Here is a 17,676-nt window from a genome sequence, read left to right on the forward strand (position 1 = left end):
GTAATTGTAACAAAGCAATGCAAAAGAAAAACCCTAACGGTCGGGTGTAAATAGTCTCGTGCATATGAATTCATTCCCGGAAATGATATCAAGTGTTATAAAATAACACTTAATAGAGACTGCTGCGCGTGCAAATGCGATCTTTTTTACTTCACGTCGTGCCTATTGATGAACGAACAAACATCCTGTAGTGATTTCTTCAGAATGTATGCAATATAGATTACAAAACGACGCCCCGTCTCGCCATTTCGCGAATCTCTCGATCGAGAAATAATCTGCGACTTGCTTCTAGAATATTTTGGATAAAACATTACGAAGAATAGGCAATAAAAGCCGAACGCAGGATGTTAGATGTGAATTAAAAAAAGAAGTTTAATATACAGAAATCTATTTAGAAGTCAAACGTTTCGATCGTCTAACGCGTCTAGTCTTAAATTTATTTTATCTTTATAATGTCCCAGCAAGACCTAATGCCCAAACTAATGCCCAAAAAATACCAAGTAATGCCCAGTAATGCCGCAAATCTATACACTACAATGTTCAAAGCGGTTTCCCCCTCAGTAATAGCATTGGCTCCGGAAACTTTTTCCGTGAGGGTAATATAACCAACATTGTATCAGCGTTTAACCGATGTTTAGCCAATGCACTGTGCTACTAGGATATTATTGTCAATCAATGCTGGTAATTATCTTTCTTTCTAAAAATACCGGCAATTCACGCGGACGTAATCGATTATCCAAACGATCGCAATTTCGAGACACAATATTCACCATTAATGATGATCTCTGAATCTTCACTTGTTTCATTCAGCGTCAACATTTCCGAGACTGCAAACAGATCGATTGGGATTGTTTTTAAGACGCTGATAATTTACGCGTTATATTACGATATAATCGATTGAATTAGCCATTCCGAGGTCCTCGTCGTTAATCATATATCCTGAATCTTTATTCATTTTACTTAGCGTCGACTTTTCCGAGACTGCAAACAGATCGTTGGGATTTATTTTTAAAGATACCAGCAATTTATGTGTTACATTGCGATATAATCGATTGAATTAGCCATTCCGAGGTCCTCGTCGTTAATCATAAATCCTGAATCTTTGTTCATTTTACTTAGCGTCGACTTTTCCGAGGCTTGTGTCAACAGATCATTAAGATTTTCTCTCTTTTTTTTTTTGTTAAGGTGCCGACGACTCACGCATCGCAATCGATTACGAGACCGGCCGCCATTTTGGTACTGCGCAGCCCGGGGTCCCTGGGTTATCTGCGGCCGCGGCATGGCCGTCGCGACCTTATCTCGAGCGCGGCTTGTTCATCCCGCGTGAATTTTTGTGCAACGGTCACCGGCACAGAACGTGCGTGTCTGCAACCGATTGCGTAATGGACGCGCGCTCCTCCTCCGGCTTCCCGATTTTTGCGCGCGCACGCCGACCTCTTTTTTCCCTCCGAGCGGTCGTCCTTCGCAATGAGCTATTTGCGGCAATGCAACGAGGCGATACGCGAGGAGTTTGCCAAATCGTTGCCGCAAAACTCGCGGGGGTACACGCTCTCGAGTTGATCGAAAAGATACGTATTTTGGACGCGTACCCAGCGCGCAAATGCGGCCGAGACCGGTTCTCGTCTCGTCTAGAGATTAGACGCGCTTGGAGATAATTAGCAGTCCCAGCCCTAGTAGCACAGTGCATTGAACAAACATTGGTTAAACATTGGCCCAATATTTGGTTGTGTTGGGCCAACGTTTAGCCAATGCACTGTGCTACTAGGGGGGCGAGACATGGCTCGTCAATCGATGTCGAAACGATGTCAATCCGACATCGTTTCGACATCGATCGATGAGTAATTTCTAACTGGGGTTAAGTCTTGTGTCCACGATCCAAGAACTGTGTCCAAGTTACAGTTCCGAGGAATGTGTAGCCAATCAAGTTGCATCTTTAAAGGTATGTGTCCACGTTGGCTCAAGTTCTGGCATCGCGGACACAGGACTCCACGGAATAGCTACAAGTTGATTGGCTACACATTTCTCGGAACTTGGACACAGCTCTTGGATCGCGGACACAAGACTTAATAGGTTCGCCGCACATAGTGCCGTCAATTTCTAAAGCTGGTTTTTAAAACGGTTACACGCGCGTAATGCGTCCACGTATATTCTCGGTGATAAGCGCGGAGGCGATAAGTGAGATGCCGCTATCCGTCTTAAGATATCTAGGAGTGGCGGAAAAATTGGCCGCCGGCCAACTCGCGTAGATCGCTTCGTGTGGAGGTTTGTACTCACCACCGTTCGAGGGAGAGCAGAGCGGCGGATGTCCGCCCCTGACGATGACGCTGTCCTTGGCGGCCACCAGTTCCTGGATGTCGTGAGCCTCCATGTCAAGGTCGGGCTCGCCCCCGCCGCTCACCCGGCTGCACCATCAACTGTCAAGGACGCCGTTATAGATCGACACGAAGGCCGCGCGCTCGCGGGATCTCGACGGAACGGAACACCGTCCTCGGAACCGGAAACCGTTCGCCGCGCTGAGTCGCGCACCGCCCGCCGATGCGCCGCCGTCCCGCCTGAAGTCAGGCGCGAACGCGTGACGCGTGCGCAAGGGGGTTGGGCCGTGGCCTCGCGCCTCGCTTCACGTGCCGCTCACTCACCGGCGCGGCTATTTCGGAAATATCACGGCGCATTACCGCGGCGCGACCGCGTCTCCGCCCTATCTGCGGGCTGTCGTTTAATCGCCGCGCTTTCGGCGAGATTAGAAAACGAGCGGACGCGAGAGCGGGAGGGATGGGACGGCAGCAGCGAGTCGGAGCGTGATTCAAGCGCGCCTCGGGCGCTTTAGCGCGCGGCCGCCCGGCGGTATCGATCGATCGGCGCGCGATCAGATTAATTCGATCCCGGACGAGTGGGATTTCGAAGAGGCGCAAATCGCGATAACACTTAAATTTGGAAGATGACTCTTGGAATCGATAGGGCACTTTCGATCGCAACGATTGCACCGTTGTACGAATTGGATTGCTCTGTTTCTTTCTGCCTATCTTTCTCTCCCTCCACCCCCCCTCTCTCTCTCTCTCTCTTTCTCTTTTGGCGGGTATAAACAGACAGCAACAGGGAGAAGGCGCGATCTAAACAAGTTAAAATTAAAACGCCTGAAATAGTCGGGTTATAAATACGAATCGACTTGCGATTCATCTAGAAAGTTTTGTAACGCTTCCCAGTGAATACGTAATATCTGACCGCGCTGAAATTAGAGATGCGACGTAACGTAACGGCCATAAAATTGAACGTTCTAGATTGAAAAAAATATCGCGATAGTCTATACTATTTCAGTTTCCGCGACTATAGAGACAGCTTTATTCGCGGGTATTACATTGGACTCGAAACGTTTCGCCTTTCATCCCCGGATCATCCCCGAGGTGTCGTTAAGACGAGAGAGCGAAGAAATCGGTTTAGATAAAAAGAGCGCGAACAAATTAGTAGGTTGTCACGCTCCTCCTCTCCGCATTCTTGCCTCGTTGCGCTAGTTCTCAATTCGGATTGAGCGAACTCGAATCGAGAAACAACCAGTTCGTTCTCTCTGACTGATAAGACGTTGATTAATTCTCGGCTGTGCCTACTTATGTGATAATTGTACGACGCTGATAATTGTACGAAATTCTATGAACTGATTGCGTGGGCGATGATCTGAACACGCATTTGGCTCTTCCGTTTCCACGCTTATCGATAATCTCGTTCGGTACCTTGCCACTTTCGAATATCTTTCAGAAATTCCCCTATCGAAAATCTTTCGACGACAAGAAAGCAAAGGCAGTTTAGTGTTTCAATCGAAACATGAAGCAGAGACACTAACCTTCTATTTCAAAAATATATATTGCAGCGTGTGAATACGAGAAAACAATGCGTTCGTATAAATCGCAAAGCTCAGTACAACAAAAGTAGTTTTAAACGTCAGTTTTCACTCGGTAGCATTTACTAATATCTATATTTCAGGCTGATTCGCGATATTGTCCGATGATTCTTTCATGGAACAGGACACAAAGCGACGCCCATTCGGAGGCGTATTCAACGGAGAACAGTTCGTTATTTAAAAAAATCACCGAGGAACGAGCGTGCGCAATAAACGCAGCTGCGCGTTTCTATTGTGCGCAATCCCGATCATGCAAAGAGGATTAAGTCGCCGCCGTTGAATAGTCGTCGCGTCGGGACAAGTCTGGAAAGCCAAAGGCGTTTCCAACGAACTCGAGATATTTCAAAAGACGGATCCGATAAAATGCCGAGTAACCCGACGCGCCGCAATCGATCTCTGTCCAATTAATCGCTTATCGCGCGATTCTCCTATCGGGAGAGCGGAGTAATCTAATCCAACGTGTTGTCCCCGGGCGTTATTCTAACCGGATTTCAACAAGTTTCATTTCAAACGTGCCTTGAAGTTCCTTTTGAAAGGGACACACACTCTTTCTGACACTCTGCATGTTCTTCTCGCCCTCCTTAATATCGCAGCGATCGGCTTGGCAAGCCGAAAATGTAAAACTTGAACAGCAAAGGCCCGAACACACGAAAACACTTAAGCAGTAAAACTTGAGGCTTAACTTAAAATCACCAATGACTGTCGAGAACGTAATCGGCCATTTTGAAACTTAAGTAGTGCTGAAAAATCCGATTGGTGTGAAATTCTCAAGTCTTAAGTTTCGCTGCTTCAGTCTGTTCGTGTGTCCGGGCCTTGAGACCCAAAAGATGTAAGAACTTCAACCAATCGGAATTTTCAGCACCGCTCAAGTTTCAAAATGGCTGCCTGCATTTTCGGCAGCCATTGGCCATTTCCCTCAACTCTCAAGTTTTACCGCTTAAATTTTTTCGTGCGTCGGGCCTTCGTTCCGGCTCCACGCTGCGTCGACGAGTAGACGACGGAGAGTGAGAACGAGAGAAAAGGGAGGAAGAGAGGTCTAACCTGATTGGGCCGCTCGGCGATCGCGGCGCCCCCCGTTGCCCGTCCGTTTTCGCCACGCGCACACCGTTCTCAGTCAGCGACGGCGCCCGGCGCAAGTGACACCTGTTGTGCGTTTGTGTCGGGGACGCGCGCGCGCGCGCTCGCCATGCTGACGAATCTCTCGCGGCGGCGGCGGCGGCGCGAGGGCAATTCCTTCCGCTTCTTTCCGCCGCCTCTTTGCGCGAGCGGAATCGGCCCGCTTCCACCTGCCTCGCTCGGCTCCCTCGGCTCCCTCCGCGGACGCGTAAACGCGAGATCTCGCGCGCGCGCATGCGCCCGCACACGCTGGCAGCTCGCGACAACGCGCGTCAAAGTCCGCCCGGGCGGAAAGCGTCGGATCTACTGCCGCGCGGTCGCGGCGCGCACGCTCGCGCCGGCGCCGGCGTCGCGTCGCGTCGCGCGCCGCGTGACGTTTTTTCGGACGTGCCGCCGAGCGTCAACGAGGACACGGGCGCGCGGGACATCGTTTCCGCGGCACGAGAACCACCTCGGGGCATCGATGATCGCGTGCGCCTCACGACGACAAACTGGCCCGTTTCGCGGATCGCCCGAGAACGCGCCGGGAATGCCGGGATCCCGTCGTCGCTCGCGCGCGCGCGAGGTCGGAACACGCACGTGACCTTAGACGACGTAAACGAGCGTGTGTCACTCGCGGACAAAGCCGAGATTACCTGGAGAATGCAAAGCGCTGTCCGCGGCCTTTCCGTGATTTCCTCCGTTTAACTCGCGATAACGAGCGACAGTTCCACGGTATTGACGGTGTTGCCTTTTCTCACGCGATCAACGCGAACGCTGCATTGTCATGTATCATAGCGAATTCGGTTGCTTGCACTTGTGCGCACTGAGTGCACACTAAGGCTCGTTCACAGTCAATTCTTATGTTTCACCTCGTCTTAAAGACACGTTGAAAAGTATTACTAAAAAAAATTATCCGCACGGATGCTCTACACATCAGTTTTCTGGCTCAGAAATGTTTCGAGGGATATCTAAGACGAACCTTTGATATAAGAATTGACTGTAAACGAGCCTTAAGTGTTCACTCAGTGCGCACTAGTGCAAGCAACCGAATTCGCTATTAGAAATACAGTTTATGTGATGTATTGGGAGAATTATATCAAAACACGGCGATTATTCCTTTACCGGGGGAAGAAGACGACTGCATTATCGCGCGTATCGCGCAAGATTTGTCGTGCTGCTGATCATGTAGATACGAATCCAGTTCGTACCGATAGTGGCCGGAGGAGAGAGAAAGATGACCAATCGATTAAGAAGCGAGCCTGGAGAAGCTTCTCCTTGAGAAGTAAAAATATAACATTTTGTAGATGATTAAAAGATCGCAAAGTATGTTGAGATAAAGACATTGGCTCGCGAGATTGACGAAAGATTTTCATGGAGATGAGTGATTTCGTTGACGGTCCCATTTTTCAGCGTGAGACTCGATTGAAATTTGACCAATCGGAGTGAAGTTTACTAATCTCAAATTTAGTGACTTTTACTCTAATTGGTTTAACTTTGAGATTGAACTTTACTCTGATTGGTCAAGTTTCAATCTAATCCCAATCTCAATCCGTAGTCTGATATGGGCTTAAGGGAGATTCGTCGAGGCTCACCGTTAAAAGTCAGGAGAATAGTGGACCGTAATTGGTTGATTTTTACCGATTCCGGCATAAGTTAACGGGTTACGACCTTGCATAAACCAGCCTTAACCCTTTAATGATCCACCGGGACGCAAGAGTACTATGTTCATTTCTTTGGCTCATATTCTGAATCCTCTTTTATCGATAAGAGCGGCCGCAAGAGATCCTTTGCCGCAACGGCGAACGTACGGTTGATCGTTATCGATCGCGCCGTAAATCGCGCGGTCGCGATTGCGCGATCGATAGGTTAAGCGCCGCAAGTGCACGCTCACCTCGTTACGACACTGTCGCTCTTCGCTATCTCGTGCCCTGTCGAGCACACGTGTCGTCACACGACAGATACGTTCTCGATTAATAAACACAGGAAGGGAGAAAGAGAGAGAGAGAGAAAGACTGCCTCAGCGCGGTCAACTCAGTTCGCGGCGCGCGTAAAAACCGAAAGAGGACTGCCTTGAATCGATAAATAATTGTTTGTGCGTTTTCTCGGATCGGATATTAAGGGACTCGGCGCGCGCGACGGGATTGCTTACGTCACCACGCGTTCATTATCGCATGCAAAGCCGTCCGGTCTCGCGCCGCGAAGGATCTCTCGAGCGAGCGCCTGCGCGCGCAAAAGTAGTTCGAATCCTTGCGCAATCTTCCGGCGTTGCGACACGGGGAACCGCCGGCAGGGAGGAAGTCGAGACATTCTTCGTCGATCTCGCGCGCGACTCTGCAAAGAATTTTCTTTTCCCCCTTTTTTTCCTTCTTCTGCCGCGATATAATTAAGCGTGTCGAGGCTCGAGCCTCGACGAGATGTCCCGAACGCCAAGTTTTTAACATTCAACTATCCTCGAAGCGAGATGACGAGTTGAGATGAAAGTCGCTTGACGCCGACTAAATAACGTTGGTTTCTGTTTCTTCCTCCTTTCTTTCTTTCGCGATCGTCCCCGGTTCAAAAATTACGAGACACCTCGACATCCGCGTTGGAGAGCGTCCAATAATAGTCTGCGATCGAAAGAAAGGACGGTAAATTTCGCAACGGCCTGTACGACGCGACGGCAGGGAAAGAAACCGGGGTTTATCGGGGTTAGCGGCTAATCGGCATGGAACCGGATATAAGATATTGTATGTGTTATGATCAAATATGATGCAATCACAATTTCGCGTTTGTGTCGCGCAGATCTCCGTGCAGATAGCACCTGCTACCGCGCCGATCGATACTGTCTCTGCGGTCAACCGTCGATCGACAGATTCCGATATTTCCATCTCGCGCTAATGTCGCGAGTGCCACGCGGCCGTCGGTAAAAGCGACTCCGCGTCGCAGCCACGAGTCAGAAAGTTGCCGCGCGTTTGTTTCGTCCTTCTTTTCTTTCTCGTCGCGGCGACTCTCGGCCGGGAACTAGCGTTCCCGCGTTACCGCGTTCCCGCGCTGTCGCGATCAGCGTCCAATTCGGACGAAGACGCGTCTCCCGTCCAATATCGCCGATCGGTACGTACCGCCGTCGCCGACGTCGCCGTCACCGCAGCCGCCGCCGCAGTCGCCGCCGCCGCCGCCGAGTGACGCGAGAATACGAATGCGCCGTGTGTACCGAGATTACCGAAGCGAGGACGACGTTACGGCACCGCTTCCGGATCCGCGCGACGCAATCTCCGTCGGCCGCCGCGCTTTCCGCCGTCGGCGCGCGACACGTTACGTACGTGCCGCAAGTACGGAGCCGCAGCAGGTAGGATCATTCGGTCCCGGGTCCTTTTTCGACCGAGGTCGGTCGAGTCCATCTGTCTCCGTCTCCCTCGCGCATTCCCTCTTTTTTTCCGCGCTCTCTCTTCTCGCCTGACGATCGTCTTTCCGCGCGAGGGTTTCCGTTCCGCGCGGCCGCGAGGATATAGAACGCCCTACCGATCGTTTGTCTCGCGCCCGAGAACGAGAGAGAGAGAAAGAGAGCGAGAGAGCCTCAACTCACGCTTGCAATAACCTCGGCCGCGCCGAGAGCGAGATTCTGCCATCTGCTGAAACCGCTGCCAATTCCGAGGCCGTTATCTATTTTCGGAGGAACCGCGTCCAGCAAGTCCGACGAGTCCCGGCGCAGGAGGACTCGCGGCCAGTTCGGATATTTTCGAGGATTTCGTCGCGTGACGTCGACCGCGGGCCGATACGTGTGCGACCACGTCTGACTGACCGTGCGGATGATAGCCCCCCGCCTCTCTGTTTTTTTTCCTGTCTCCCCCTTCTCCCTCTCCTTCCTTCCTCTTGCGAGCGCACCGTCCTTAACGTTGTGTTCTGTTTTAGGAGTTTGTGTGCCGCGGAGAGACCTGTCGGTGAAAAGCAGCCGTTCGCAGGGAAAAGTCTTGGATCTCGGTCGAACGAGATACCTCAGCCAGCGATACTGCGTGACAAGGAGGGAGAGCTTAGTTCCTGCCGCTAGGATGTCCGGGAGCAGTGACAGCTTTAACAATAACACCTGCGTGGTGTGCTACAAGAATGTCGACATCTACAGTGTCGGCATGTGCGAGCATCCCGTGTGTTACGAGTGCAGCACACGGATGAGGGTGCTCTGTCGGCAGAACGAGTGCCCGATCTGCCGCCAGGATCTGCCCAAGGTTGTGTTCACGCGGGAGATCAAACCCTTCCACGGCCTGACCGGCACCAATCTACTGGACACCCGGTACGACATCTACTTCAGTAGCCTGGACATTCAGGAAAAGTTCACGGAGCTGCTGGCCAACACCTGCTCGATATGTAAGGAGAAGATGGTCTTTAGCAGTTTCAATAGTTTAAAAGAGCACATGCGACACCGACACGAGCTGCATTACTGTGACTTGTGCGTAGAGAACTTGAAGGTAGGGGCTGCGTTTGGGGCGTCGATCGACTCGACGATCTCGCGTGACTATTCTAACTGGTCGTTCGCTTCCCACAGATATTTTCGCACGAAAGACGCTGTTACACGAGATCGAGTTTAGCCACGCACCGGAGGAAAGGTGACGTCGACGACAAGAGCCACAAGGGCCATCCCCTCTGCGAGTTTTGCGACCAGCGGTACATGGACAACGACGAGCTGTACCGGCATCTGAGGCGCGACCATCTGTACTGTCACTTCTGCGACGCGGACGGTCTGCATCAGTATTACAGCTCCTACGACTATCTCAGAGACCACTTCCGGCAGGAGCACTACCTGTGCGAGGAGGGGGTGTGCGCGGAGGAGAAGTTTACGAGTGTTTTTCGGACTGACATTGATCTCAAGGCGCACAAGGCCAGCGTCCACGGTAAGCAGTTGAGCAAAGCCGCCGCCAAGCAGGCGAGAACGTTAGAGCTGGAGTTCACCTTGGCGCCGCGCGGCGAGAATCGAATGAACAGGAGGGGTATGCTGGGCGCGTCCACGTCGAGGAGCGCGAGGGATTACAACAGCAGGGATTACGGTTCCAGGGATTACCAGCAGGGCCCGACGCCCAGCGGCTCCAATTCGTTCGCGTCCAGCAACGAGCCCACCTTCGTGCGGCAGCCGTCCGTCGACGTTCAAAGCACGGACGAGTTTCCCACGTTGGGCGGTAGCGCCGTACCCACCTTACCTCAGCCCAAGAGCAGAGGCAACGTGACGATTCGCAGCACCGTGAGGAATCAACCGCTCGCGGTAACGGACGAGAACTTTCCTGCGTTAGGCCCGGACTCGTCCGGGCCCGGTATCTCGAAAACTGTCAACTTTAGCGTTTCCAGCAGCAGCAGCAGCAACGCCACGGGCTCCAGCGGTTTGCCGCAGTGCCAGAAGGGCACCGCGTCTTCGAACGTCTCCATTCAGGTGAACCACGAACCCAACGGCACCGTCACCACCAGGGTGTCTGGGCCAAACATCAGGATACGCCCCGCGCAGCTGTCGATAGATTCCGATTTCCCCGCCCTGGGCAGCTCCGAGCCGTCTACCAGTACTGCCAATTCGACTCAGTGGAAGGAAGTCCTGCAGTGGACCTGCTCCAAATCGGCCCCGGCGAACGCGCCCAAGTCTAAGAAAGTCGCGCCGCCGCCCTCGATACCGTCGGCGCCGCCCATTCGATCCGGCGAGGACTTTCCGAGCCTGTCCAAGTCGTCCAAGTCGAAAAAGCAATCTGTAATCACGGTAGTGCCGTCGTGGGGACAGAACGCCAGCAACGTCCAGGGTTCCAGCGCTAGCAACAACGCGAAAACGACGGACCAGACGAAGGGCAAGACGAAGAAGAAAAAAACGAAGCAGGCTTCAAGCGGCAACAGTTCGAGCGGTAACGAGTCCAGCGGCTCCAAATCGAATGTAAATACAGTTGTAACCAAGAGGGACATCAAACTGGCCGGTGACTCGGGCAACGCTCGCGTCACTTCGAAGGAGGTCTCGCGAGCCACGCAGGATACCAACAACGTGTCCAGAAACTCCAAGGAGCCGGAGCACGCGAGCAAGAAGGACAAGAGGAAAAACAAGAGCAACGCGGAAGGAAGTTTGGGGATCGCGACGACCGTCATAAATACCGGGTCCAGAAGCGGAGGCAACGGCTCCGCGAACGGGGAGAAGCAGAGAAAGCGCAGCGAGCTGAAGATAGACAGCCTGAACACGACCAACAACAACGTCCAGCGGACGGAGGACTTTCCCGCGCTGGGTAACACGAGCAGCAGGCCGCCAGGCTTCACGAACCCGCCGCCCGGCTTCGCCTCGCCGACCCTACCGCCGCCCGGTTTCTCCATCAAGTACAACAGCATGGACGGACTGCACGGCGGCAACGGCCTGACGTTCACGAACAGCTCCGGCGAGAGCTACTCGATTCTGCCGGACAACAGCGGCAAGCGCGCGGCGGCTCACGCCTACGTCTCGCCGCCCGATTTCCAGAAGCGCAACACGTGCCTGGTGGCGAAGCTCAACGCGGTCCTCGTCGAGCAGGACAAGATCGAGGAGTTCCGCTACGTGAGCGGCCTCTTTCGCGCCGGCACCTGCGACGCCCAGGAGTATTACACGCACTGTCGCGAGGTCATGGGCGCCAACGCTTTCGAGAGCGTGTTCCCCGAGCTCCTGGCGCTGCTGCCGGACGTCGCGAAGCAGCAGGAGCTGTTCAAGGTGCACAAGAGGGAGGCGGGCGGCAAGGCGAGGGGGCTGGAGATGTGCGCCACGTGTGGCCAGGTTCTCAAGAGTGGCTCGGACTTTCGGACGCACATGTCCAGCCACACCCTCGAGAACCACTTCCCGGCGTTGGGCAAGAGCAACACGCCGCCGCCGAAGAACACGTGGGTACGTAAATGAGTCAATTACCCCTCCCTCATCGATCGTCGTCGTGCCCGCCGTTCCGGAGGCCCCGGGGCGAGCCGAGCATCCGCTCGCCCAACTGTTGCAAACGGTTGTACATATAACGCTCCCGTTTTTATACCGCCGTACCGAGGTCGAGTCTGCGTTGCGTTTATCCGACACGTATAGCACGAGCGTAATACGTAATATTTATTCCAAGAGTCAATCGATCCTTAGTGTAAAAGAAAAAAAAAAGCATATGCGTAAAACTAGCGTTGACCATTCGCAATAGAATTGACACCTGTTGAGCGAGTTGCGAGGCAACACCGACCGGGATTAAGAGAAAAAGGATATTGTATGTAATATATACCTTAGAGAGCTTTAACAGACGGTTGTATCAATGATGTAACGCTAACGAAGAACCGGCGCGCGATAAAGAGGACGTGAAATATTTTTTTCTATGATAAACTACGAAAAGTAGGGTCTTGTACCGAATGCAAGAGAAAAAAAAAGTGTTACAAGTTAAAGGGCGGACGTATGCGTGTGTTAATGTATAATCGTGTCGCGCACGTGGTGGTTTCAACGATTACCCACTTCCACCGCTGTATTTTATGACCGTGTACATAAGATTCGTAAATAGAAGCGTTCCTTCCTATAATTTATTTGCGATGCCTCTCGAGATAGAGACGGAATAGCGATTGCTGTGCTATGTGCGAAAAAAAAAAGAGTAACACCATACTTTAACAAACCGTTTGATACGTTATACATTATACAGTACTCGTAGCATTACCGTACTGTTTTGTACCGTAACAAAGTTGTACATTTAGTTAACACGACAATACATGATTTTGATGAGCGACCGACAACTAGCACTATCCCCCCCCCCCCTCTCGTCCAGTTCAATTTCTTTCTCCCGTTCTGTCGTGACTTCGTGAGGTGCCAAAAATTGTTCGACGTTTATGCGTATTATTTTTCTATGTATGTTTAGGATTTATTGTGACAATGGTTTTCTAAACATATCCCTTACAATTTATATGCCTATCTTTATTAAAAAGGAAAATCGCGGTTCGTGAACCTCATTTAAGTTTAATTTCCTTTCGCAGCATTAAAGTTACTCGTTTACTTATCTGTAAAGCCTTATGCAAGTTAGCAATTACTTATCTCAAAGATTTGCTTACACCTAGAAGAACAGGAAAGTGCAAACGACCTGTGTGTGTGTGTGTAACATCACATAATACATCGCATATCATTCTTCGTGAGTAGCACGGGGACACGGATCAAAGTAGAAAACGCATTGTGATAACCCGACGGCTTCGTTTTTTTTATAAATATAAATAAGGCTGGTGGCAGAGACCGCTTAAGACTGTCTCGGTCGTAGACGTGAGGCAAGGCAGGGACAAACGTAGGTCGTGAAAGGCTATTGTATATGACTTACGTTCTTCTCTGCCTTGCCTCGCGTCTGCGACTAAGGTCCGGTTTCACCAAAATTCGCTCAACGTTAATCTTGGTTTAATTCACGTCTGTCTCTTTCCAAAATAACAGTTCGAAAGAGACAAAGACAGAGTTTAAGCCAAGATTAAAGCGACGTTGGAGAAACCGGACCCAAGACAGTCTTAAGCGTTTACGGATCGTTCTCTATCGTCAGCCTAAATCTCTTCCACGCACACGGTTGAAAATTGACTGATGGAGACGGCGACCTGGTCACTCGGCGCATCAAAGGGCAAAATTAGAAATCGCTTGGCAAATGACAGGTATGTGTGAAAGAACTTAGGACTATGTACAACGTATGTATACTCTTAGCAACGCAAGGACCATCCGTATCGCGATCCTTTAGTGAAACAAGTCTCGCTCCCGGAGCATCGTCCGCGTGCGGTGACCACCGAGTCATCTATATCCCTCGATCCCTGCATTTCGATATCTGTAAGCAATTTGTGAACGCGGCGGCTGTTAAAACGTACGCGATAGACATTAGATCGATAACAATTTGACAAAGGTGGAAGCTGCCGGGTGAGCCCACGTCCGTACTCGACGAATGAGTGCTGGTCCTCGAGAGTGCCGGATGCGATGAGGGTGCGCTATCACTTTTTGGCCAGTTCGTTGCTCAGCCAGTCGAGGCCCTCGTAGAGGCCGTGGCCCTGCGTGGCGCAGGTGCTCTGGATGTACCAGTGGCGTCCCCGTAGCGAGTTGAGGCCCAGCTTGTCGGTGAGCTCGGCGGCGGACATGGCGTTAGGCAGGTCCTGCTTGTTGGCAAACACCAGCAGCACCGCGTCCCGCAGCTCGTCCTCCTTGAGCATGTTCGCCAGCTCGCGCTCCGCCTCGCTGATGCGCTCGCGGTCGTTGCTGTCCACCACGTAGATGAGGCCCTGGGTGTTCTGGAAGTAGTGCCTCCAGAGCGGCCGGATCTTGTCCTGGCCGCCCACGTCCCACACGGTGAAGCAGATATTCCTGTACTCGACCGTCTCGACGTTGAAGCCGATCGTGGGTATCGTCGTGACGATCTCGCCGAGCTTGAGCTTGTAGAGTATGGTGGTCTTGCCGGCGGCGTCCAGGCCCACCATCAGTATCCGCATCTGCTTCTTACCGAACAGCCGGGTGAGCAGGCTGCTGATCGTCAGACCCATCTTTCGCGGGGAGGCGCGGGCGCCGACACTACGCGCGGAACACCTGCGAGGGGAGCCGAGGGAGACGGAGCTCTCCCGTTGCCTTGCGCTGCTCCGCGGCGAGGATCCGGAACGGGCGAGCCGGGACACAAAGCGAACTGCGTAGGTCCGCCTCGGGTTTCGTCAGCCTGACGTGTGCAACGGACTCTTCGCCCTCTCGCCCCTCGACAGTTCTCTCCGGCAGCACGACTCACACCTCTCGGTCAGCAGCAAACGTCACCTTGCGGTCGGCGTGCCCCGCCGGAAATAGTTGGCAAGATTCGCCACGCACGCCACGCGCCACCCGGGAGTCGAGGGAACCGCCTCGGCGCTCGGGGAATCGTACTCTGGACGAGGTCGGGACGACCCGACGATCGGATACCGCGCTGCGCTTCGTACGTCTTCTTTTTTTTTTCCCCCCGGAGTCCGCGTCAGAGTCGCGTGCGGTCCGTCGGCGGAGTTCGACAAAGCGCGGCCATCCCCGTCGCGCAACGAATGGGCGAGAAGTTTGCCGCGCAACGTTGCCAGCCTTTACCGCGCGACAATTTGAAAAGTGTCTTCATCCGAGTTTGATTGCTAAAAAATGTATTATCGCTTTTGGACGTGTACGTACGTATCGGAACTGACTAATAATTTGTATGTGTAATCCCCTTATCGCGTTTTCTTTTCAAATTACGCGTGACTCGTCTCGACGAATCACCGTAGAAATCAACCATGTGATTATCGCGGCAATTGCTTAAACGCGATTGATAAATGTTGATAACTCGCGTACGAGACGATCGCGTTGCGTAAAATAACATATGATAATACACGAATGAAACGATGTGCAGAATATAAGTATACACACGTGTATATAAAAATTAGGGTTGTAACGAATATTCGCTTTCGCATATGCGAAAGCGAGACTTTCGCATCATTTTAGACTCTTGCTTTCGCTTTCGCTTTCGCAACTAATTATGCGAAAGTTTTAGCGAAAGATTTTGTCCGGCCCGCACGTAGAACTCTAACCTAACCTACAATATTTTAGAGCTTTATTTTATTCTGAAATGATAGAAAATGTTTATTTTGTTTTATTAGAAAGTGATATATCTCCGTTCCTGTTCTGTGTTACATTGCAATAATGTATTTTATATGATTATAATTAAAATAAATAATTTGCATTTCTCATTCAATAATTTGAATTAGAAATATTTTTTAATTATTATTAGATTATTAATTAGATAACATTTTTTCCTAACTTCAATTATATCATTCAGTAGAGAGAAACAAGATCTTTCGCATTCGCATTCGCTTTCGCTTTCGCAAAAAGATATGTTTTCTTTCACTTTCGCATTCGCTTTCGTTATAACCACTTTCGTTACAACTCTAAAATTCGTGAAAACCGGTACAATTGACGCGGGGCCCGAGGACGCGCGCGCACGTACCCGCCGACGCGCTCCGCGATCGGGCGCTGCGCGTCTGCGCGACCAAAACGAAAATGGTGGTCGACATGGAGCTGCAGGAAGCAAAGGATACCGTCCTTCAACTGATGAAGGAGAAAGACAGGATCGAATCCGATCTGCGGGCCCTAAAGGAGGTCTTAGATTCCGTACGTATCGCCCATAGTTTTACACCGTAGCGGCGGGAGTGACGTCGCCGCCGCCGCGGAATACCGACCTCGGTTCGATGCAGCATGATCTGTCAGATTTTTGAAAGCCGCGTACCTACATTCTTCGCGCGATTGCAGAATCACGTCGGCACGGACGAGCCGCTGGTGGACTCCGAGGGCTATCCCCGGCAGGACATCGACGTCTACCAAGCGAGACACACCAGGCACAAAATAATATGTGCGTAAATACGTGCCACAGCGGCTGCCTCCACGTACGTGTATGCATTTTTTCGTAATAATATGCTGTCGCCTTACGCAGGTCTCACGAACGATCACAAGGACCTGATGAGGAAGATAGAGGAGGGATTGCACAGAGTCCACGCACTGGTGGGATCGAGTATCGCCGGGCAGCTGCTGCCCGATGTACCCGACAATCAGGAGGCGGAGGTGGAGTCGCTGGAGCCTTTCCTCAGGGTGAATCTGGTCTCGCCTGGCTCGCCGGCGGAGACTGCGGTACGCGTTAGCCTCGGCGCTCCTTTGCAATCTGATTCTAAGGGTCTGTCTAGATAAACTTGCGTAAACATACGCGTCAGGAATCTGATTGGGCCACAAGTGCGTGCATAAGGAAATTGATAAATCAACTTCTTTATGCGTATGCTTATGTACTTATGCAAGTTTGTCTGAATAGACCATGATTGAATTCTACTGTCGCGTGTATCTGTGCACAAGTGATTTTCTCATCTTGCTTAGCCGGACACGAGAAGTAAGAGCTACCGCTGTCTCTCTCTGTTGCAGGGCATACAGGTCGAGGATCTGATATTGGAGTTTGGATCTGTTCACTACCGAAATTTCAAATCTTTGACGGACATCGGAAAGCTAGTGGAGAACAGTAGATACAAGACGGTCAACGTAAAGATCAGACGCGGCTCAAACGTTATAGTTCTGTTATTAACCCCGCGTCCTTGGGTCGGCAAGGGTCTCCTGGGTTGCAACGTGATACCTGTGGAAGTAGTCGAGAGATAAAGTAGTCGAGGATACAGTTCTAACCGAGAGCGACAATGTAACTATTTTTCTAACCCGCAAACTATTTTTATGTATTACCTTACTTTACCGATAAATGTACCTTTGTAAGTTATTACTCTTAATATATTCGTCTTGCTATTACAAGTCTTTGTTTCATTTGAGATCTTGGAGAACAAGATGGAAAAAAATAGGAAGTTGACTGAACTCTCGTTAACGGTTAACCAACGTTCGTGAAATTGGCCCTAATTGTTACTTCAATCGTTCTGACTTTGTATTATTTAGAACAATAGATTGATTTACTTGTTTATCTCATATATGCATCTGAAAAGTTTGGACATGAGCATGAACCACAGCTTGTGTACCGTTATTTGTCAGGGGGCGCGTCTGTTCTGTGAGCTTGTAGACTTTCGGTGGCCGCTCTCAGGTTTTTCTCTACACCCAGTAGTTGCAGGGTGAAGTTAGTAGCGTCCTAGGTGTCGCTAGCGGCTCGCGACACGTGCAAGCTGCCAACGAGGTTCCGCTGCGATACTTCCACGGGAAGTTTTTCACGGAAATGTAATGACGTCAAAAACGTGACAGGACGATGACGCATCGTTCCGATCGTTTT

At 51.3% G+C, this 17,676-nt stretch overlaps 4 protein-coding genes across 5 annotated transcripts in view; 2 read left to right on the top strand and 2 right to left on the bottom strand.

Moving 5' to 3' along the window:
- The window catches only part of LOC105569634 (hepatocyte nuclear factor 4-gamma), a 38,656-nt gene extending 36,058 nt beyond the window's left edge, over positions 1–2,598 (bottom strand). The window contains exon 1 of one of the 2 annotated variants that reach the window (XM_012026256.1): positions 2,275–2,598. In XM_012026256.1, the coding sequence (XP_011881646.1) occupies positions 2,275–2,368 (94 nt within the window). In that variant the 5' untranslated portion in view covers positions 2,369–2,598. The remainder of the gene's footprint in view (positions 1–2,274) is intronic. The other variant, XM_012026258.1, reaches the window with a different exon arrangement.
- Positions 2,599–8,115: 5,517 nt separating this feature from the next.
- LOC105569637 (zinc finger protein 598) lies at positions 8,116–12,678 on the top strand. Its single transcript, XM_012026262.1, has 3 exons — positions 8,116–8,312; positions 8,876–9,426; positions 9,504–12,678. Exons 2-3 carry the CDS (start codon positions 9,013–9,015, stop codon positions 11,835–11,837), a joined length of 2,748 nt encoding a protein of 915 aa, XP_011881652.1. The 5' UTR covers positions 8,116–8,312; positions 8,876–9,012; the 3' UTR covers positions 11,838–12,678.
- A 632-nt stretch (positions 12,679–13,310) lies between these two features.
- Positions 13,311–15,553, bottom strand: LOC105569638 (ADP-ribosylation factor 2). Its single transcript, XM_012026263.1, has one exon. It carries the CDS (start codon positions 14,438–14,440, stop codon positions 13,898–13,900), a length of 543 nt encoding a protein of 180 aa, XP_011881653.1. The 5' UTR covers positions 14,441–15,553; the 3' UTR covers positions 13,311–13,897.
- A 125-nt stretch (positions 15,554–15,678) lies between these two features.
- Positions 15,679–17,213, top strand: LOC105569639 (26S proteasome non-ATPase regulatory subunit 9). The gene is made up of 4 exons (XM_012026264.1): positions 15,679–16,046; positions 16,185–16,284; positions 16,366–16,559; positions 16,842–17,213. The coding sequence occupies exons 1-4, from the start codon at positions 15,936–15,938 to the stop codon at positions 17,067–17,069; spliced, it is 633 nt and encodes a 210-aa protein (XP_011881654.1). The 5' UTR covers positions 15,679–15,935; the 3' UTR covers positions 17,070–17,213.
- The last annotated feature ends 463 nt before the right edge of the window (positions 17,214–17,676 follow it).

Source organism: Vollenhovia emeryi, unplaced genomic scaffold (assembly GCF_000949405.1).
Source record: "Vollenhovia emeryi isolate VEMERY1.0 unplaced genomic scaffold, V.emery_V1.0 DF939123.1, whole genome shotgun sequence".
NCBI classification, from domain to species: domain Eukaryota; kingdom Metazoa; phylum Arthropoda; class Insecta; order Hymenoptera; family Formicidae; genus Vollenhovia; species Vollenhovia emeryi.

What these genes read in the sequence shown, in the direction of transcription:
- LOC105569639 (XM_012026264.1), top strand. Translation starts at nt 15,936, where the DNA reads ATGGTGGTCGACATGGAGCTGCAGGAAGCAAAGGATACCGTCCTTCAA. An exon ending in TAAAGGAGGTCTTAGATTCC is followed by an intron (nt 16,047 to 16,184) that starts GTACGTATCGCC and finishes GCGCGATTGCAG; the next exon opens with AATCACGTCGGCACGGACGA. An exon ending in CACCAGGCACAAAATAATAT is followed by an intron (nt 16,285 to 16,365) that starts GTGCGTAAATAC and finishes CGCCTTACGCAG; the next exon opens with GTCTCACGAACGATCACAAG.
- LOC105569638 (XM_012026263.1), bottom strand. Translation starts at nt 14,440, where the DNA reads ATGGGTCTGACGATCAGCAGCCTGCTCACCCGGCTGTTCGGTAAGAAG.
- LOC105569637 (XM_012026262.1), top strand. Translation starts at nt 9,013, where the DNA reads ATGTCCGGGAGCAGTGACAGCTTTAACAATAACACCTGCGTGGTGTGC. An exon ending in TGTGCGTAGAGAACTTGAAG is followed by an intron (nt 9,427 to 9,503) that starts GTAGGGGCTGCG and finishes CGCTTCCCACAG; the next exon opens with ATATTTTCGCACGAAAGACG.